The following is a 21928-nucleotide window of genomic DNA, read 5'->3' on the forward strand; positions in this document are numbered from 1 at the left end:
CAATTTGTCCAACCGATCTCCATGAACTCACCACCTAGAGAAGATGATACCACCCACACTAATTCATCTATAACTTCTAAAGTGCGATCACAAATTCCATCTAATATAAATTCTTGAGTGCTGCAAGAGTTGAACTTGAGACGGGTTGGCGGGGGCACTGGAGACGAGTATATTCATCTTTTGCCATCTTAAGTGCTGCAAGAGTGGTCCTCTCATGGCAGTATGATAATTGAAATATGAGATATTGCCACATGAAATTTTGGAATTGAAACTCAACATGTTCGAGCAAACCATCCCTATGTCTTGACCATCTGTATTCATGGCTAGTGGCTATTTATAATTTATCTTCTCTGTGTTGACCTAGGAATGAATTGAGCGGGAGCGTTAAGGACGAATGAATCATTTTTTTTTTGTCACATTGAGTGCTGCAAGAGTGTTCCAACGAAATGTCCAACTGACTAGGGGGTGACATCCTAATGACGGTCGACACTTTTCTCCCTCTCACTTGCTCGGTTGCTCGAGTTAGAGATTATTGATTATATAATTTCTTGAGGTGTGTTTTTTGTGCGCTAAAAGTTGTCCGTTCTGAACTTCACTAAGAACCGATGAACTCCGTGGCAATTAAAAAACAATCCATCTTGGACTATTCCCACTCTATGTGACACTTCAACTCTGTGCTCTCATTTCATTAGTGATCCTAAGAATGTTGAACATATCAATAGCACAAAGAACAAAGGAATTGCTTCATTGTCTAATCAACTGTCCCACAATTGACAGGATAGGGAATTTATTTATCTATCTATAATGATAGACGACAAACATCATAATGCAGGTACTTGTAGCATTGCTATAGCACGCAGAAGGGCAATACATGAAAAATTTATGTCACAAAGACAGGTATAGATAATCTCAGAGCACTGTGATATATAGAACCTTCTATTTCACCATTAAATGATATGATTATGAAACAGAAAAACAAAAAAAGATCTTTGCCCAGTTTACAGTCCAGAAAGCAGGCATGAACGGCAAAGTCTAGGAAAAGCACTTTCTTGCATGTCATGGGAACAATATGTACACACAATTTCGTAGCATAAGGGATGTCATAGTTAATAAGGAATATCAATATCATTGGCAGAGTATTTGGTGAACAAAAGCTACTCCAACTTGTGAATATTATGTTGTGTGCTAGCCATCTGACATCGTTATGACCAAATTGCTAAAAAAAAAAAATTATAACCAATAGTTTCCCTTAAATATAATCTAATCCAATCTAATGACTCATTCAAATCAATGAGATAATGTATTGGATTGCTATAATCCTACAGGTTAAATGCTGTTTTAGAAGTTCAGCTTTGATACTTAGGCCACTTAAAGCAACCATACCGTCAAATTACATGTTTCATGTGCTTGCCATATGAAGTATCACAAAAACTTGGGCTAGGATTCGGTTAGAGACCTAATCATGTCAGAAGCTAAGCTCTTGACAAAAGGAAGCAAATTGTAGACTTATGGTTTAACTAGAAACACCATATGCTTGCAAGTGACCATCAATCAGACATAATCAAAATTTATTTACATGATAATACTATGTGAAAGAATGAGAATCAGAACCACATTAGGCAAAATTAAGATATGATAAGCAAGTGTGAATAATGTTTAAGTAAAACCAAAATGACAATAAACTTTGTAGGCGGTAAGGATAAAAAGGAGTACCTTTCACAGAAATCTTCCTTCACAAATAGCAGAAGTCACAAAACACTTTCCATGCAATCGGAGTTCAGGAAGTCAAATCCCCATTAAGCAGTCCTTATAAAGTTACAAGGATTACGAACTGATAAAAGATAACTAAAACAATGGTGGTCAGGATTCCAATACAACAATGCTGACCAATCAAAATACAGCGGCATTACAAGTGATCATTTGTCACCTTGAACTGAAAAACTAGTACACTAAGGCATCCGCAGATGCAGCTCTTCATCCCTCAGAAAGGGAAGATTCTGAAGGTTGTCTAGAATTTCATCAGTAGCATTAACATCTATATGAAAGTTAATAGTATAATCATCAACTGCATGGACTCCATCCTCAGAACCAGTCTTAATTTCTTGATTGATATTTATATCTCTACCTTGGACTCCTCCAATGTTTATAGGCATTGCCTCACTGACTGGCCATGGCTCAGGAACGTTAGGCAATTCAACACTTGCACTACTTTTCCCTTGGTTCCCACTAGCCAAATGATACTTCCTTGGACGCCCGACTTTTTTCACCGCCATCTTCTTACTCCTCATACCAGACCGCATCGACTCTGGCTCCACCAGGTTCTCATTGTTCCCGTTATTCTGCGGCTTGCCATGTGGATTCGACGATGAGCGTGCCATATCTTGCTGCTGATGATTGGAAGTTTTCAGTGGTTCGCTCATTCGTGAACAGGAGGACATTGGAAAGAACGGTTTCCACTCTGCATTGAGATCTCCTTTGGCGAAGATATCCGGAGCACCAGGAAATCCAAGAGGAAAGAAGCCCCATGAGCAGTAGTACATGTCGGTGCCTGGAACGACCGGGGGAGAAGCTGCGAGCTTGGTGGCTCGGAACCCTTGGCGGCAATTAGGGCAGCGGATGGTCTGGTTTAGATACTCCCTAGAGTATTGGTGCACGTAGCAGCAGGATTGGCAGGCTGTCCAAAAGGGATCTTTGGAGATAGGGGTGGGGGTGGAAGAGAAAGTATGGTCAGGAGAAGACGGCATCGCGGTGGAGGAGTTGGCTACGTGGAGCTCGGCATCGAAAAGGGACTTCTTTGAGGGATCCGAGAGAACCGCAAAGGCATCGGTCACAAGACGAAAGGCGGAGTCAGCTCCGTGGAACTTATTGCGGTCCGGATGGAGGAGGAGCGCGAGCCGACGGTACTGGCCCTTGACGGCAGCCATGTCGGCGTTAGTGGAGGGGGAGGAAGCTGAGGGGGGCTGGAGCTGAAGGATGGCGTACCAGTCGACGTGGTTATTGATCCATCGCTGGGAAGCGAGGAGGACGTCGGCGATGGCGAGGGTCTGGTCGACGCCGTCGAGAAGGGGATCCGCCTCCATCGCCCGCTCCGCGAACCGCTTGCACGCGGAAAGATCCCGCTCCCCGAGGAGCCTAAGCGCGATGGCCAGCCATTGCTTCGCTTCGGCCGTGGCGCCGGTTTCCATCTCGCCGTCCGTCGTTCACTCCTCCCTGCCGATGATGTGACCGAAGACGAGTCCGTGGCGGGGGTGACTAGGTCAAAATGCGGGGCAATATGAAATGACCGAAAAAGGCTCAAGCATCTGGATCCGGCAGAGGCCACATCGGCCGAAGACGCAGAGCCGCAGGGGTATTATAGTAATATTCATTCAAATTGGACGATGGATATTTAACTCGCAAGCTGATTAGCCACGTGTGCCAACCACGTGCTTCTCCTTCCGCAGTTTTGTTTAATCTTTTTTTGACCATTAAATTTAATTAGCATTAAAGTTCACACCTTTCAAAATCACCTACCATTTTTATTTCTAAAAAATATATTACTTTTTGATCCAAAAATGCTTAAATAACCTCTATTGATCTAGTCAAGTAGAGTGATTCCTAATAGATAGATCAATAGATTAACTTTGCATCTAGATTATTCAATGATTTCCAATTGAATAATATGGCTTTCGATGAGTGGCAAATAATTTAAGTGGTAACAGGATTAGACAAAGTGTGTTGGATAAATAATATTTCCTAAAAATTATAAAAGTAGGGGTGAAATTGAAAGTGAGATAGCTTTAAATATTCTAACATCTTTAATTCTTTGGATTATCAAGATTCCTTTTATTGGAAAGCCTGTTAATTCTATTTAAATGAATACTTAATTTTATATCTTATGAATATTATTTACATTTAAAGATTTTCAAAAAAAATATAAAAATAGTTTATAACCAAATTAGAAAAAGACAGAACGTTTTAATATGAACATATGCGAAATTAAAGTGCTTCATAAGGAAATTGGCCACTAGTCAATGTCGCATAATAATAAGTGCGCAGATACAAAAGCAGCCAGGACCTTCCGTAGAGCTGGTACGTGGACCTCGAAAAGCCCATCCACCCGTCTCCAAATCTCCCCATCCAGCCTACAAAATCTTTTATGCCACTGCCATCACTCACCGTCAGATCTAATCACGCCAGGATCCGAGAGTCCACCCTGCACCCCACAAATCTTCCCATGCGCCCATTCCCCAAAACTGCCGTACAGTCCCTAATAAGTAATTTTACTTAATTTATTACAGTCCAGTTCTTAATCCGATGGACTAAGTTCTTCCCAACACATATTAAATCACACACACAAATAAAAAATTAATAACTCCGATTTATCAGAAAAAAAAAAGAAGAGGATTTTTTACCCTTAAAATTTGAACAGTGCACCATGTGTTTTACACGCCGAGTTAAAAGCTGCAAGAAGGGAGCAGCGCCACAATGCGTCCTCTCCCTTTCCGTCGCAGCTGCCCTTTCTGGCCTTCTCCGCGCCTTAAAATCCGATCGCGAGAGCCAATTTCGCAGACCTAAATCTCAGCTCCAAATCAGCTAATCGGTGAGCACTTTTGCTATCTTCTTCTTCTCTGCTTTTTGTTCCTCCTCCTCTTCTTCTTCTTCTCTTTGTGTGTGTATATATATATATATATATATATTTTTCCATGTTAGGGTTTGATTCTCGTAGCGTGATTCGCTTAATTTGGAAATTACCTACGTGCCTTTTGTTTTCCATAATGACGCATAAGAAGCGGAGCGGGTGTGGTTTCCTTTTATGGGTGGAAATTGATTCGCCATTGTTCTTGGCGTGAATCGTACAGCGAGGCAGGTGAATTGCTGATGGCGAGGGAGAAGATTGAGATAAAGAAGATAAAGAGCGCAACGGCGAGGCAGGTGACCTTCTCGAAGCGGCGCCGGGGGCTGTTCAAGAAGGCGGAGGAGCTCTCCGTGCTGTGCGACGCCGAGGTGGCGCTCATCGTCTTCTCCGCCACCGGCAAGCTCTTTGAGTTCGCTAGCTCTAGGTAAAGTAATTAATCTTACTGTTAACTAATTAATTAGCGAATAAATATCGAGTATTTAGCTGTCTAATTATTATTATTATTATTATTATTTTGGTTTGCATTTTACCAAATCACTGATGCCTGAAGCTGCTTTCTTTTACGGACTATTCATTGCAATATATTAATACACCAATTGATTTATGAAATTGTACATTATTAAAGCAACAGAGACCCTTTAATGGCCGATAATTAAAGCCGTAAGGAAATTTGTAATACGGACCATTTTGGCAAATTAGACAGAGTCAAAGCTAAAGTTTATGCCAAAATTAAGGCGTGAGAGAGATCAATTTAACCATTCAGTTTAGAAATGGTTAAAAATCGAAAAGGGAGAATAATATTCATTGCTAGTTTTGTTGCAAACAAAGTAGACAAATTTCTTCTAGTTTCTTTGGAAGTTTCTGATGGGTGTATAAGTTAATTTAAAGTCAGTTTCGAGCTTGGTATACTCCATTCACTCAGTACGAAGTGTTGTAGATTACTCGCGTTGTTGTAGATTGCTTATAACTAGAATACTTAAGCAATGTATGTTATGTGTTTGTGGAATTGGCACAAACAACCTAACAATATCACATTCAAACACACGGGTTAACGCAGTTGGTACCTGCACGAGTGGATGCTCAAATAGGTCTTGGGGTCAATTCTCAGCGATGACCTCCCTCGTGCAAAGGACCGTTGTGCTAGGACAAATGCCCCCTTTGATTTACGCCTTTCCGGAGAGTGTGGAGTCAACTTGGAGGAGCCACTAAGGTGACGGCGTACCTTTTGCTCCAGTAAATATGCCAATGTGAACAACTTCAAAAGTTTAAGAGCTTCACAAATATATATTGTCCATAAATGTGTAATATTGAGTGTGTTAAATGAAATCAAATATCACAACTGTTTGGAAAAAGAAGTCATGTAGGCTTGTATCATATAATGGCAACATAGACCATAATTCAGAGTGACTGAGAAGAGTACAAATGAGTGCATAAGATGGTCACAATGCAACCATATACACTAAGAATATCTAATGAATGCAATCTACTCAGCTCTAATCTTGGCTCATGCTTCCTCATGCGATGCAACTAGCGTGCGTGAAGATGGGTGATCTCGCAATCGGTTGTGGCATCATTCAATCCTAGATGCAATCAAACATAGGATAATTTATCTAGATCTATAGATAGTTTAAAATCAGGTTTTAAGAACATATATGGTTAAATTGTAGATAATGCATATCCCTAACTATTCTAAGATTTGAAATATAGGGATTTTAGTGAATGCAAAATAATTCAACCCAGTTAGTTAATGTTATACATCGTGATCAATTTATGAATGTAGAAGAATGCCGAGGTTTCTTTGTCTAACAGTAATTGTTGCATGTATAGGTTTAGAATTGTTTCGTCAACGACATACTTATGATACAAAAAATTTAGTAATTTACTTCAAGTAATTGTTGGAGCCTTAAATAATAGGTCTTAGAATGTACCAACACTCATCTGGATTTGGCCTTGTGTAAGATGTTTAACATTTGATTGCTCAAAATATAGAAAAATGAATGTATTCACAAAGGCTAACAAAAGCGACACACCACTTGAAATTCAATTATTACTAATTTTTTTTGGTATATGACATACATTAATTGTATAGATGACTAATGTGCATAAACAATACAAATATATGCTGTTCTTAGTTTGTATTGAAATCTTCTTTTGGTGGATTTGAGCAACCATACATATATAAGCTTATATTCATGGTTTGGTTCATCGCCATAGATGCTATATGCCATCATTTAGTCACTCTTTGGCATTGTGGTTGCAGTGTTAAGGACATTCTTGAAAAACGCTGTACAGATTCACAGAATTTGCAGAAAGAAGAACATCCATACTTCGACTTAAATGTAATTCTTTTTTAAACTATTAAACATAGCTAAACATGATTTTCTATTCATCTACTCATTATTTAGACTTTATGAATCAATAAACTCTCCTTTTAGATAGATGACAACATCTATGCAAGCCTGAGATTAGAAGTGGCCCAGGAAAGCCTTCGATTAAGGTATCCTTTATTAGTTTTAACTGCAGTACACTTAAAATATATCTTCATGCTATATATTGTCAGGCAAATGAGAGGAGAAGAGCTTAAAACTTTGACGATCCATGAGCTTCTACATCTAGAGAAGATCCTTGAAGAAGGATTAACTCGTGTGCTCGAGAAAAAGGTGCGAGTTTCTTTGTCAATTCGACAAACTACTAACTCTTTCAGCATCCATTACGAATTTAATTTACACTTTCTAAACTACCAGGTCCATCAAATCATGGATCAGATTAATGATCTCCGAGAAAAGGTGACATTATATATATATCGAAGTGAAAAAAGGTTTTACAAATTGTATAACATATATAAATCAGTCAGACAATATTTTTAAAAAAATTTATTTGTGCAGGAAAAGCAACTGACAGGAGAAAATGAGAGGCTGAAACAACAAGTAAAACCTTTCTTAAATAGAACTAATTAGAAATTAATTAGTATTTACTCATTATATTAATCATGTGGTGAAGATGGCAAAGGAAGAGAAACAAGTAGTGACTGAATCAGAAAACCTTACGTGTGAAGATGGCCAGTCAGCTGAATCAGTCTCTGATGCTTTGCACTCTAGAACGCTTCTGGATCGTGTCAATGTTAATTCAGATACTACACTCAAATTAGGGTACGCAAACCTAAAGCTAATTTATTAACTCAATATAATAGCGATTTATGTTTGGGGGATTAACGTTTGCAGGTTGCCAGTGTAAAATTGGGTCTCATTTCTGTTCAGGAGAATACTTGAAAACAGAAACCAAAAGCTACGTATTAAGTTGGATCGAGTATTAGTAATGCTGCACTTTCTATTCTATATATAGTTATGTATGGACACTCTTAATTATAAGAACATGAAAACTCTGTAGTTAAGTATGTATTTTGCGTAGAGTTCATGTGAATCAGTCTTGCGTTACTTGCAATAAACTTTATCGTTATTATTATCGTGGTCGATCGTTTATGTTGATATTGTTTTAATTGTTATTGTTAAATTTGATTGTTCGAATGTATAAAAATAAATAAATTGATTCCTTGACTGTATTCAACGCGCGGGGCCCACGGAAAAAAACAAGGGTTAAAAAAAAAGTGGGGCCCACGGCAAAAAAACAAGGGTTAAAAAAAAAGTGTTTAAATTTGAAAAAGGTTAAGTAAATTCCTACTTCGGCAATTCGTCGGATGGTTTTGGCTTTTGGGGGGGACTGGCGCTTGCTGCAATCTTCCCCGAGAAGGAAATCAGGAGCCACCGAGCAAGGATGCGACGTTCCCGTCGACCTGCCGCTGCCGTCGTCTCGATCTCTTCTTCATCTTCCGATCAAGAGGGGCGGGGATCCGATTCGGACGATTTCGAAGAGGAAGAGGAAGATGTGGAGGAGGAGGAGGAAGAAGATGACTCTGATGATGAAGACTACATCGATAGCGATTGCGACGACCAGGATGAGGATGAAACAGCGTCTTCTAGGTTATTTCGCCTCCCTATGGGCTTGTGGGATTTTAATTTTATCTCTTTCGTCCCTTTGCTTCGCTCTCTTTTTGTTACGATCTTCCGACTCTGATACGGCTGGAGATGATAGGGAGGAAGAGGATGAGGAGAATGCAGTCGATGAAAAACCAAACGATGACGAGCGATGCAGGAAAGTCGTCCAGCTCTTAACAAGTACGCTCTCTTCACAGGCATATAATCCCGACCCTGCTAGTTGCTAAGTTTTGATGATCGATTTTTTATTTGATGATATTATTTGGAAGCGAATCAATTTCATTGTTCTGAAACGCTTACATTATGCGTCAATTTCCTTTGCTTGTGACATTTGCTTAATTATATCTAATAAAATGCTGCTTCGAATTTTTTTTGTACAGTAATTTCAGAAGTCGAATTTTAGTTTGGTGTGCCTATGATTATTGGTTATACGTCTTCAAATTTTTTCTGTGAAATTTGAAGAAAAGAAAATGGTGTATTTGCTTATGAGTGATCATTACATGGCTATAGAAAAACTCATGATAGGGTCCCATGTGAGTAAACCACTACACAATGCCTAATAAACTCAATACTTTAACACTCACTTTCAAGTTGGAGCAAGATACTAGCTATCTCTAGCCTAGTAAATGAATTAGAAATTTAAACTAAGACATGATTATGATGAAATAAGAACATGATATTAGCACCCAGTCGAAACAATGTAAGAAGTTAATGAAACACATATCTAAGAGTTCCTTTGACGATAGATGAGAAAAAGTTCTATAAATAATTGATAGAGTATGTAACTAACAATCCCTTTGTCCTCAAATCAGCACACAACCAATGATATCTTTAACCTTTGAAGTTTGATCGACATATCAGCAAGAGATAAAGAGAAATGATGAAATGAAATGGGAATAAAGAGAGATCTCAAGAACTTAGATGTGAACATGGAATTTTTTTTTATAGTTCAAGTTTTCATTGAAGATGCAAAACACAATTTGCCCCTTTGCTAGGTATAGCAATATGAGAGAGGACGTTTCCTCTATTCTGTTTTTCGTTAACATTTAGATGGCATATGCATAGCACATAAACAAAATAAAGTTGAGATAAGACCTGGATGCCAAATCTCATAGGTGAACTTCTCCCTGTGGGAGATGTATATAGCAGCACATGGCTATTAAAAGAAAGGGGACAGTCAAATCATTTCAACAAGGTCCTAAGACAAGGATCAATAAGCAACAGAAAATGAAGAAGAAAGTAGTGGAATAGAGAAAAATAAATGAACATGCTAGTATCACGAGGTTAAAGAAGAGGAACAAATATGAGCTAAGCAAATTTGAAGAAGAGGAATATGAATGCTGTTTGAAAAAAAAGCCTGCATAGCTGTGGTAAGAGGAAATTGTTGGATAATTAGGTTGAAGAAAGCCATTGCAGATGTGTGCAATGCCAATGTTGGCTGCTTGCACTTAGAATGAGCAACATGTATAGAAAAGTGGTCGGGAAGGCAAGTGGTTGACAAATGCTCTCATTAGCAGAGAACAAGTGCAACATTCCACTGCAAAGGAAGCATTATTGATTGAAGATAGCAGTAGTTTGAGGATTTTAGACTGTTGTAGCTTGCAGTACGTGGAGGAATTGCTACCGATTATGCTGGAAGAAATTGCCATTTTATTTGAGGCACACTTGTGAATGCTGATTGACCAAGGTGGTGAGAATGATGCTAGAGGATCCTGCAGAGGTGGATCCTTAACGTCTGGAGCTCTATAGAGATACAAATTCTAGAGCTCTGCAGAGGCAGCGAAGTATCTTGCAAACTGTTACTTGGCAAAGGAGGAAGACTTTGTTGTGTTTCAGATCATGTGTGTATGTCGTGCATCATGTGCAGAGGTGAGGTCGTACTCAAGTGGCATGCTTGATCACATGATCTGTAGGAGAGCTCTACGTGCTCTTAGACATGTGCTCTAGAAATCACTGTATGGGACTAAATATATGTGATTTGGACATTAGATATGTTAGAACGACAGCACTAGAAGGATTAAAGAAAGAGAGAAAAAGATTGAGAGATCAGGGGAGGTGGTGGCCAATGGTAGCCTCACTAAGGGGAATACCTCTTTGAAAACACTTAACCATAGAAAAAGGGCTTTTGATACCACAGAATTATGAGAAAAAATATATTTATTGCTTTACTAATATAGTCATTGCATAAGTATATATGGACTCATGGTAAATTCTTAGAAGAATCCATAAGGGACTAAATCTATACAATTCCTACTTAATAAACCCAATACCTTTAATTGTTTCCTTGAAACTCTAAGTTTCTAATCTAGTGATATGCGGATCTGGTTTACATACTCACAAACTGTATTAGATTATTCCTGACTTATCCAAGTCTTTGATCGTGCTCTGCGCATCTTGTCATGCTTTGCAAGCATTTTTTTTCCAAATGTTTGAAGTTAAAATCTCCTTGTAAACTTAAACTAGGAAGATGAGATATTGATAACATCAACTTATTTCATGGCATTTTTCTGTCCTTTAGGTAAAGAATCTTTAGATGCCCTTAAGGTGGAAGAATGCAAATCCTATTTAAGAAAGTATGGGCTTCGAATAAGTGGGAACAAAACTACATGTATCAATAGAATTTTGGAGCACTGGAGGTCAGTACATTTTTGTTATTTTGCAAATATTTATCATGTAGTTGCAATTTTTTTTTTTTGGTTGGTTCCAATCTACTTGAAAGGATTTGTTTATAATTAGTTTGATCACCTGAAAGTTAAAAGTTTCTTTTGCAATGATAACTAGATCTTTGAATAAATGGTTCAAGAGAAAAAAAAATAGAAATGAGATAAATACCCATATATGCAGATTGATGAGACATTTTGCTTAATTTTGTAACTTTTTATCTGTTTAACGTTTCTTTGTGCTTATTAATAGAGCGATGTGTTTAGTAAAACAACAGATAAATCTAACTTAAGAATCACAGCCAATAGACATATTCTGGTTGGCCAAGCATGATTCTTAATAGAATATAATGCTAACCAGTTGTCTTTTTACCCAGGCTAAAAGATGGAAATAGTGAGATCTTGTATCCACAATCTTCATTTGTTATAAACTGCACAGGTATAAAACTGATACACTGGTATAGCTTCTTTGATTTAATAACTTTGCTCAAATTTATTTATTTTGCAGGGGATGTATGTAAAGGTGATGTCGTCCTTTTTAGGCAGAGGGTTTATGATAAGTGTGTTTTTGATTTTTCTGTTTCTTTTTGTACTCTTTTTTCAGTAAAATATCTCTTATCTGCATTTCTAATAAAGTCAATTAGTTAAACCTTTGATAGGTTTGACAAAGTTAGGAGGAGAGCAAATGAAATCGGGAAGCGGACAATTGCAGGAAGAGTTGTGAAGGAAAGTTATGGTGCAGCCAAACAGCAACACACATTTACTGTGAGAACTGAGGACAACTTTAATAATCCATAGAACTAAAACATTTTTTGGTCATATACACTTTGATCCGTGTAGATTGAAGTACTATGGTCCAGGGGCAAAAATGCACTTCCTCCCATGTTTGCTTTACTTGTCAAGGGACGCAATCTTTACAGACTAAAGACTTTCCGCCAGGTATTCTTCATGTCATGAAGATTCTGTGTAACTGACACCTTTGCAAAGTATAGTACTTTTGCCCCTCTTGTGGTAAGAACTTGAAATTCTAGAAGACCAACTCATGACTTCTTTCTATTGTCCCTCTCGGTAAATATTTCAATTGTCATACTACACAGGAAAAGGGAAACAGAGAAGAATAAGGTCACCATTTTTCCATTTCCAAATTCCAGTGCATCTCAATATTACTCCAAGAAGCCATTTATACATTGGAAGGGTTCAAAATTGAGTTAGAAAATTTGTCAAGTGCATGGAATTGGAAGATATATGGAAAACCAAATCAAACATGACTATTTTTTATTTTTTTGCACAATCTATCTTTCACATTTTTTATGTTTTTGATGTTTCCCTAGATTAACTGATTGGGTCCAATTAGACATTGATATTATGCATGCAATGGATACTTGGTTGTGAAAATAAAATAGTTGGATAATGTGTTGTTGTAGCCTTGGAGTAATGAACTGCAGAGATCCAAGGTTCTTGCAGAAAAACATCAAAGGGGGGCGGTGGCAAGGTACATTAGAAAAAGTTCGAAGGCTATGTCTATGAAAGGTGATAACTATTCTCCTCACCACCCCTTGAGAACTCAATAACTTCCATAGATTCTGTAATTTGGTTTCAATGCTTAAATTATTTTGTATCATTTTTTTAGCTGGGGTATACAATGTTTAGAGCTTTTATAGAGTTTCTTGATCAATAGTCATCTATTTTTTTTGCGCCTTCGCAGCCTTCCCGTACTTGCTGGTGAATATGTGGTTGACATTATTTTGATATATTGATATTCTCAATTTGTTTATAATGACCAACCAGTTTTCATTTTTCTTCATTGGTGAAAAACAAGATAAGCTAACAGAAAAAAGGGAAAATCTCCAGTATAAAAGAGTTAAATGACTAATTAAAGGGCAGCTTGATGTACGAAGCTCCTGCCAATGCAGATCCTAGGGAACAGGCGGGATCCTCTGAACCGTGGCCCCCTGGTCCGCTTTGGTGGGATCCATGGAACCCCACCTATAAATGAACTGGCCTCTGGACCAGAGGATTTGCGCTCCCTAGGGAAGGGTCTATTGTATGTAGCTTTCGTTGCTTTGCAAGATTTTGTTTCCGTAACTCGAACCCTTAACTCCAAGTTATACGGCAACAACTTTATCGTTGTGCCAAGGCTCCTCTTCAGTTGAATGACTAATTGGCTGGTTAAAATGCATTCCGTCCAAGGAAAAAAAAACTCTTTGATCCCTGCTTCTGACCACCCCATCAAACTCAGGGTTCCTTGAATCTTGACTTGGAATTAAACCTACTAACAGAACGATTCATTTCAATTGGCTTGTGCTAAAGTTGGTGTGATAAATTTGGATTAATTTTTGCATGTGGCACTGACAATCTCTGGCAAAAGAAATAACAACATTGGCAACTCAAGAATTATTGCTCAAACATTGAAATGCTTAAGATTTTTAGATTAGAAAAAAATTATGCTTCCCAATGTTGTTTTACATTGCCTGGTGACAGATTAATTATTATAAAATTAAAAATACAACTGCAATTACAGAATAAACGCATGGGAGTTAGGAAACAGTATATGCTGTTTAATCATGATTCACTCTAAGCCATCTAAAAACTTATATATCAGATAGCTTATGCACACTTCTGCCAATATGAGGTATATATGGAAACTTTTCAACGTCTGCATGCAGAAGTCATTTTGGTGATCACAATTTCAAAACCAAAATTGCAAAGTGTCAGAATATATTGGTCATACGTATGAATGTTTTCTGTTCGTATTGCACCAAAGGTCGTAAACCTAGCTTTAATCCCATTATTACTAATAATTTAACTGTACAGGAAATTTGGAGGATTTGAGGTGTATACTAGGTGATTTATTGCATTACTGCTATAGGGTATAACATTATTGAATTTCTTTCTGCTTTGCCATATTTTGAGGTATTTATCAACCTTCTATATTTATATATAGATTTTATGTGCTATAGATTCTAAATAATGTTTGTGACAGATTCCAGATGCCGCCAGGGAAGCTCCTCCAATGCTAGACTAAATTACAAGAAAAGAGGGCAAGAAGAGCCTAAAGATATTTCTAGGCGAAAGAAACAGAAAGTTGCTTCTGGCCTTGCTGCATTAGATGCAAATGCAAACAATCAGGCTACCTGGACCAGAAATGCCAGTTTGCAAAAGATTCATTATGCCAATACTTCAACTCAAGCTAATACAGACACTGTGGCAAGAAATTTCGATCCATCTTATGATGTTCAGAAGCAAGCCATTAATCATGGAGGTAATCATGAAGTGGCATTACTGAATTTCTATTTATTCTGTCTTATTCTGAGGTATTTGTTGACCTTTTATGTCGATTTTGTGTTATATATTCTAAATAGTGTTTAAAGCAGGCAACCATATTCCTGAAAGAAAGAAACAGAAAGTCGCTTCTGCTTTTGCTGCATTAGATGCAGATGCAAATAATCAGTTTCCCTGGACAAGAAATATCATTTCGCAGCAGGTCCCAAACAACCTGACAAGAAATTTCCATCCATCTTATGATGTTCCAAGGCAAGCAATGAATCATGGATGCAGAATTTATCGACAAGGTCCTGTCTCTCCTAGGAACCCCTTCTACATTTATAATACACATTCGGAGATACGGCATCCTAACATGGCACCACCTCAAACAAATCAGTGGAATGCTTATATTCCTTCATATAATCAAGACTGTTCTTTTGGCATGGCTGGTGAACCACGCCATGTATCAAACACGAGGCATCATTTTCACCTTCCCTATGCAAGTGTGACTTCTTCAGTAGAACCATGGAGCCAGCAGTGGCGACAGCCAGATTATGGACGTGGCCCTCATTTTCCGAGGTCTAGAGGGCGTTGAGGTTACTGGTGGCAGTTTGAGTGGTGTACCAAGTTGATCAATGGATTGACAGTTCCATTCTGTTTATTCAAATATTGCATGAAGATGCCTAGACAACGATTTTTTTTACCCAGGCTGTCAATTCATGATGATTACTGGTCGAGCTTATCATATTCTGTATGATCATCTCTGAAGAAAAGAGTTAATAGAACATAAGGCAGGGACATGTAAGCATTTTTACCTATCAGTTTGAGTGGATTTGAATTTACATGGATTGACGAGCTACCAACTTTGATCTAGTTAGACATGACTCATTTTTGAACTGCTTATAATTTGTTTTGACCAATATAATTTTTTCAAAACAAGCACTTATATAACCCATTTATAATGGGCTAATCAATCATGTGATTTCACTCAAAATAACTCAAATCAATCTGCCTAAAACTATTTTGTATGCAGATCATACATTTTTTAATTTAGAGTTAAATATTATAATCATGACACTAGTTGCCACCTTAGAAGAAATTATATCAAAAGTAAACACTACAAATGTCTCGTTTGCTTTTATATATATATATGCAGTTCTAGCCAATTGTCTAAGTAATTTTTCTCTATACACATCATATTTTCATCCGTTTCTATGTCAAGTTTATGTCTAATTTGATAATCTCTTCTAATAGAGATAATTCATTATTCTAAATGTGTATCATACATCTGGGGATCTTCAAATTATATTTAGAAGTATTGAATTTTTTCAAAAATAAGTAATTTTTGATGACCTTCTTTTCCCTAAAGTTCAAAGTATGGGATTATTATTTGTATATGGAGTTATTTATGTTCTTGGTGGATAACCATGTCCATAATCCATAGTTCTTATAGAACTTTCTAGATACTGGATTATTAGTGGTATGGCGTGATAGATGTAGTAGTAAATTCTGCTAAGTTCATGAAATTTAATTTATTAGATCATTTTCTAGCAATTATATTTCATTCTTTATCAAAGTATAATTCTTAGTCATTATCAAATTTTTATTATTTTTTCCCAAATTCCTCAAGTTCAATTACTTCTATTAGAGTTAGATAAGTTGTCATTTCAGCCGGCATGTATAAGAATTTATCTAAATCATCAAAGAAAATCTTGTTGTAGTTCTTGTTGAAACATGCAATTCATATCATTGTTTGAATATAAGAGTTGGATAGTTAGAGAAAAATCCCCAATCACAATTTTAACTTTGCATGTAGTTCCCAATCACAAAAAACTTTGTTTCCACTCCCTGCATGCAAAGTTTTATTTGTTTCAACTCCCTCATGCAAATATTGTTACCTAATTGTTCTTCAGATGTTTTTAGGTACAAAAGATCTAAAAATGAGTATAATTCCTCTTAAAGTCATCACTTACACTAGAATTGAGTATATTTCTATTAAATTGAGTACGACTTTTTTTCCTGTTTTAATATAATTCCTCCTAAATTTAACATCATTTAAAGAAAATCTAGTATACTTTTCATCCAATTGAGTATCATTTAAAGAAAATCTAGTATATTTTTCATCTAATTGAGATGGAAAAGAATCGTGCTCAATTTGATAGAAAATATACTAAAATGAGAATAATTCCTCTTAAAGTCAGTACTTTGTACTACAACCGAGTATATTTTCTATCAAAATTGACCCTCATATTTTTTAGGTAAAATAGTTTAAAATGAGTATAATTCCTGTTAAATTCAGTACTTTAAATTAGAATCGAGTATATTTTCTATTAAATTGAACATGACTTTTTTCCCTGCTTAATATAATTCCTCCTAAATTCAGCATCATTTAAAGAAAATTTAGTATATTTTCCATCCAATTGAGTATCATTTAAAGAAAATTTAGTATATTTTTCATCTAATTGAGGTGGAAAAAGAATCATGTTCAATTTGATAAAAAATATACTAGATTTAATTTAATGTACTAAATTTAAGAGGAATTATACTTATTTTTAGACAGGGGCAGAGCTAGGCCCTTTATAACAGATGGGGCAATGAATGCCATTATTGATTATGAAGTTGGTGAGCTTTTGATCCTCAATGATCTGATACAAATATAAACAGAAGTTACACTAATGAGCACAGAAAATTTTGACAAATTTGTGCAGTATCAGAAAAGACAGTGACTCAGAGATCTTTAATGGTTTAACCACCTAGGATTCCTTAAAAAAAATCAGGGCTTTGCCATGCAAATGGGAACAAAACAAGATATATAAGGATTACAATAAACATCAAGTGTTAGGAAAAAAATGGTTAGTGAAAGAATAGAATTAGCACTGTAAAATAAAACCTCAGTATCGTCACCTATGGCATAGTTACAGCAATTCTAGGTCCTGGGACATATAAAAGGACCAAGTAAGATATTCTGAACTGATGATAAGCGAAAAACAAGCATCAAAATGAGAAGAAATATGTTTAGTCGAAAATCTTAGATAGTTACAAATATGACGGTGTCCAAAAATATAATCACATTATATATATATATATATAAAGATATTACCTTTTGGTGGACTTAGTAATCCAGTTTAAGTCCTAGTTCAACAAAAGCAACAACACAATTGTTCCAGCAGAGTTGAGCAGAAAAATAGATAACTGTCGTCCTGTACGATAAGGGGGCAATCACAAAACACAGAAGTCAGTGAAGATTTCTATTTTCTAGTGACGACACCTATCAAGGAGAAGAATGCGAGAGGAAAATAGATGATTTGTATCCAAAAAGATGAAGCATCATTCACCATGTCATAGTACAATTCTGCAACTTAATTGATTAAGCAATTAAACCCACATGAAGATTTGGTTCATTGTATGACAATGTAAAATAGCAATTCTGAACCTCAAAATAGAATTTGTGAACCAATTTGGTGATGGATATGAATCTAATAAATTCAATTGGGAAAGAATTGGACAAAGTAAGCCAGTTATATAGTGGTAAAAACAAAGTAAATAAGCTAGTTGGGAAATTTCTGACCTTGAACATCTTTTGCAAGAATTTGCATATAACGGAAGATAAATAGCTTTGTATGTGATTCTTTTAGATAAAGAAGGTAAGTTAAAGAAAAGAAGGAAGTGCCTTAATAACATGATTAGTAGAAATGGCAACTCTCAATTGTTGTTTTCTTGCATAGATCAAAGAAAATCAGCTGGAAAATTAAGTAAAGGGTTAAGTTCCTGTATTTAACAGCAACTGCAGTATAAAAGTTTTTGTAGGATTAAAAGGCCTTACAATAAGCTTGTAGCCATATCTGAAATTTGAATGACTTAACAGACACAATACACAGAATTTTTCTCTGTCCAGAATTGCGAAGCTAGGCCCCTTATAACAAGTGGAGCAAAATATTTAAAGCACAATATATTATACAAAAATTACATAACAAAATATTTTACAAGAATTCCCTACGAGTACACATATTTTGAAAATGACGCAATATTAATTCATTGTCAATTGTATCAAAAACTTCTTTTTCAATAAAAGTAACCAAACAAGCATTCATCCACCGATCTCCCATTCGATTTCGAAGTCGATTTTTCACAATCTTCATAGCAGAAAATGCCCTTTCCACAATTGTTGTAGCCACCGGTAACACAAGTGCAAGTTTAATAAGCTTATATACCAATGGATATGTCTTCTTGTTTCAACTAATTCTCTCGCAAGACTTCCTATTCCTTTCAAATTTGCAAACTCTTTACTGGAGTTCATATCCATAAAATAATTATCAAGCTGATTACCTAATGCCAGAATCTCAACTAATGAAAATTCTGCGGGATAAAACTTAGCAAATTGAAGCAACTTTTCCTTGTCAAAAGAAGAAAAAATTTTTTCCGGACTAAGACATTTCAAACAAAGAAGCAATTCAGTATTTACTTCTGTAAATCGATCATTAAGCTCTTGAAGTTGCATATCCAAGACTTCATAAAATAAACAAACCTTGTAGTAGTGTAAATTGGTAACAACTGGAGATTTACGTCTTGATCTACCCTTGAGAACACGAACTTCATTCATGTCTGGAATTACAATATCATGGCAATTACAAAACATCATTACTTCATTCAATAAATCATCCCAACCATTATCTCTCATCAATTGCAATCTCTTTTTTGAGATTTTAACTTGTATCATGGCATTGACAATATCTTGATTCTTCCTCTACAAAATTCGGGAAAGTTCATTTGTAACACCCAAAATGCTCTTCAGTAAATGCAAAGTGAAAGCAAAATCAAATGTTTCTAAAGAATCCAAAAGACCAGCAGCTTCAGCCTTTTGTTCTGAATGAGAACCATCTTCCACTACATATTCTAAAACATCAAGAACAGTGGAAAAATGCACAATTAAACTCATCAATGTGCCATAATGTGAACTCCAACGAGTATCACCAGCTTTTTTGAGCCCAGATTCTTGATTTAAGCCACGACCACTGAAATTTTCTCCATTTCCAAGAGCTTTTTTAACTTCAGCCACTCGTTTCTCTCGAAAGATATCTTGTCTTTTACATGAACCTCCAACTACTTTAACTACAATAGCAACCAAATTAAAGAGAGAAGCAACTTGGAGATGATTTTTTGCTACTGCAACAATAATAAGCTGCAGTTGATGTGCAAAACAATGAACATAATATGCAAACGGATTATCTTTCAAAATCAAACTTTTGAGCCCGTTAAACTCACCTCGCATATTACTTGCACCATCATATCCTTGTCCTCTAATTCTAGCTATACTCAATCCATAATATGAAAGTAGTGATTCTATAGCTTTTTTGAGTGACAGGGAAGAAGTATCACCAACATGAACAATCCCAATAAAACGTTCAACAACAATGCCTCTCAAATTTACATAACGTAAAGCAATAGTCATTTGTTCTTTATCTGATATATCGCGTGATTCATCAACTAATATGGCAAACACTTTATCTCCAAGTTCATTCAATATGGCATATGTAGTCTCAAGACTAGCAGCATTTACAATATCTTTTTGAATTTCAAGAGAAGTTAATTGATTAATTTTCGGAGCATTTTGTAAAACGACATTCTTTCTCTTCGTTATGATCTGCGACGAATTTCAAAAGTTCAAGAAAATTACCTTGATTAAATGAACTTTCAGATTCATTATGCCCCCGAAAAGCTAACCCCTGGCGTAACAAAAATCATATGCAATCAACTGAAGCAGTTAACCTGACTCTATAAAGATTGTGAGCTTGCTCTGTTTGCCTGGTGAGAACAACTTCAATGTGTTGACTTTCTTTCATCAAATCTACACATTTCTGCCAAGCTTGATTATGTACGCTATTTGAACTTGCAACATGTTTAACAAAAATCTCCTTTTTTTTTCCAATTAGTAAACCCAACTGAAGTAAATGAATCTCCACCTACTTGTTTTCCAAAATCTGGTCGGAATAAGTAGCAACACAGATAGAATGCAGCATCTTTACTTATGTTATATTCTAACCAATTTCCAAATTCATTAAACCAAGATGGACAAAACCTTCTTGATACTTTACCGATTTTTCTTTGTGGAAAATTATGATTACGAGGCTGACAAGGTCCTTTCTGCAAGTAAGCTCTTCTCACTTTTTCCCGGTCATTAGGATCATAGTTTGAAATCTTTACCCGTAACCCAGGATCTAATTGAAGATCATCCAAATTGATTTCAACTTGAGATTTTTTTAAGGGAGCATGTTGTAACTCTAGATTACTTTTTTCTCTTTGACTTGTTTCTTCATTTACCATTGACTTTCTTTTAAGAAATTTATCCATTCCTGTTAATGTTAAGAAGAAAAAGAAAATGTCATGTGAACAATTATTTGTAAATTTTAATATAATTTAGTTAACTTAAATGTGTAACCCTACAACAAAGAAGCTTCAGTAACAGCTTAATGGCAACTGGAAAATTGCAACAACAGCTGACACTAATCGTCCACCACTTATTTTTTCCGCTCATTTATTCACCTCAAGTCCTCAACTGTCTAGTAAATGCAACACCGTAAGCCTATATGATAAGGAAGTTCCTCTACAAGATTAAAATGTTAACTTCTTTTCTCAATTTGTATAATCGAGAATTTGATCAGTCAAGAAGTTCGCTTTCTTGGTCTTAAAAATGTGTTGTTTTACTATATTGTGAGTTAACTAGTAAATTAGTAATGTAACTTATGTAAGGCCAATAATATTTAATCAACCAAAATTACTAAATAATAAGAGAAATCAAGGAATGGATTCCAACTTGCAAGCAGTAATAAGTGAAATTGGGGAAGATACCAGGCTACCAGCGTCCAACGGTCCTCGAAGTCTTGAATCCGGTGGACAAAGCAGTGGAAATTAGGGAATGATGCCAACACGGTGGATGGTGGAGGCAAGCACAGTAGCGCCGTCGAATCCAACGAGTGGCGGCGGGGACAAGGCGGAGGGAAGCCGGCTGTCGACACCGTAAAAGAGTCTGCCAAGTCATCGATGACGATGAGGTTTTGCTTAGAGAAGCTATGGAGGCGGCAGAGGGTAGAGACTAGATAACCGGAGCGGAGGAGGAAGAGGAGGGCAGAGAAAATCTCAGAGTCGCCGTCGATGAAGATGGATAGGGATTAGGGGGTTGTCTCAGGGAGCACAGGCGGCGCGCAGCCGTGCAAGGAGAGGGCAGCGAGGAGGGAAATTCAGGACGAGGGTTGCAACTTGCGACCCTACTTTTATTTTTTACTGGGGCAAGATTGTAATTTTCTAATATCCATGGACATTTACAAAATATTGAGGTGGGGCAGTTGCGCCACCAATCATCAACATGGCTCCGCCTCTGTTTTTAGACTTTTTATACT

The 21928-nt window shown here is 36.5% G+C and overlaps 3 protein-coding genes and 1 pseudogene across 6 annotated transcripts; 2 read left to right on the forward strand and 2 right to left on the reverse strand.

The window, feature by feature from the left end:
- Nucleotides 1–1694: 1694 nt before the first annotated feature.
- On the reverse strand, nt 1695–3272 carry LOC122021776. Its single transcript, XM_042579935.1, has one exon. It carries the CDS (start codon nt 3183–3185, stop codon nt 1950–1952), a length of 1236 nt encoding a protein of 411 aa, XP_042435869.1. The 5' UTR covers nt 3186–3272; the 3' UTR covers nt 1695–1949.
- Nucleotides 3273–4432: 1160 nt separating this feature from the next.
- On the forward strand, nt 4433–8080 carry LOC122018813 (MADS-box transcription factor 22-like). Of its 3 annotated transcripts, none has more exons than XM_042576228.1 (9): nt 4433–4582; nt 4842–5042; nt 6879–6957; nt 7054–7115; nt 7179–7278; nt 7363–7404; nt 7504–7545; nt 7619–7767; nt 7840–8080. In XM_042576228.1, exons 2-9 carry the CDS (start codon nt 4861–4863, stop codon nt 7850–7852), a joined length of 669 nt encoding a protein of 222 aa, XP_042432162.1. In that variant the 5' UTR covers nt 4433–4582; nt 4842–4860; the 3' UTR covers nt 7853–8080. The 3 variants fall into 3 exon arrangements, with proteins under 3 accessions (XP_042432162.1, XP_042432161.1, XP_042432163.1); XM_042576229.1 differs by having other exon boundaries at nt 4442–4582; nt 4770–5042; XM_042576227.1 differs by having other exon boundaries at nt 7054–7278.
- A 186-nt stretch (nt 8081–8266) lies between these two features.
- On the forward strand, nt 8267–15376 carry LOC122018811 (zinc finger CCCH domain-containing protein 62-like). 2 transcript variants are annotated; one of them, XM_042576226.1, is made up of 10 exons: nt 8267–8595; nt 8708–8790; nt 11129–11246; nt 11648–11709; nt 11779–11830; nt 11930–12035; nt 12111–12209; nt 12695–12800; nt 14254–14532; nt 14645–15376. In XM_042576226.1, the coding sequence occupies exons 1-10, from the start codon at nt 8390–8392 to the stop codon at nt 15127–15129; spliced, it is 1596 nt and encodes a 531-aa protein (XP_042432160.1). In that variant the 5' UTR covers nt 8267–8389; the 3' UTR covers nt 15130–15376. The 2 variants fall into 2 exon arrangements, with proteins under 2 accessions (XP_042432160.1, XP_042432159.1); XM_042576225.1 differs by having other exon boundaries at nt 8268–8595; nt 14633–15376.
- Nucleotides 15377–18514: 3138 nt separating this feature from the next.
- On the reverse strand, nt 18515–20882 carry LOC122021530 (annotated as a pseudogene).
- Nucleotides 20883–21928: the final 1046 nt, after the last annotated feature.

This window comes from Zingiber officinale, chromosome 9A, assembly GCF_018446385.1.
Source record: "Zingiber officinale cultivar Zhangliang chromosome 9A, Zo_v1.1, whole genome shotgun sequence".
NCBI classification, from domain to species: domain Eukaryota; kingdom Viridiplantae; phylum Streptophyta; class Magnoliopsida; order Zingiberales; family Zingiberaceae; genus Zingiber; species Zingiber officinale.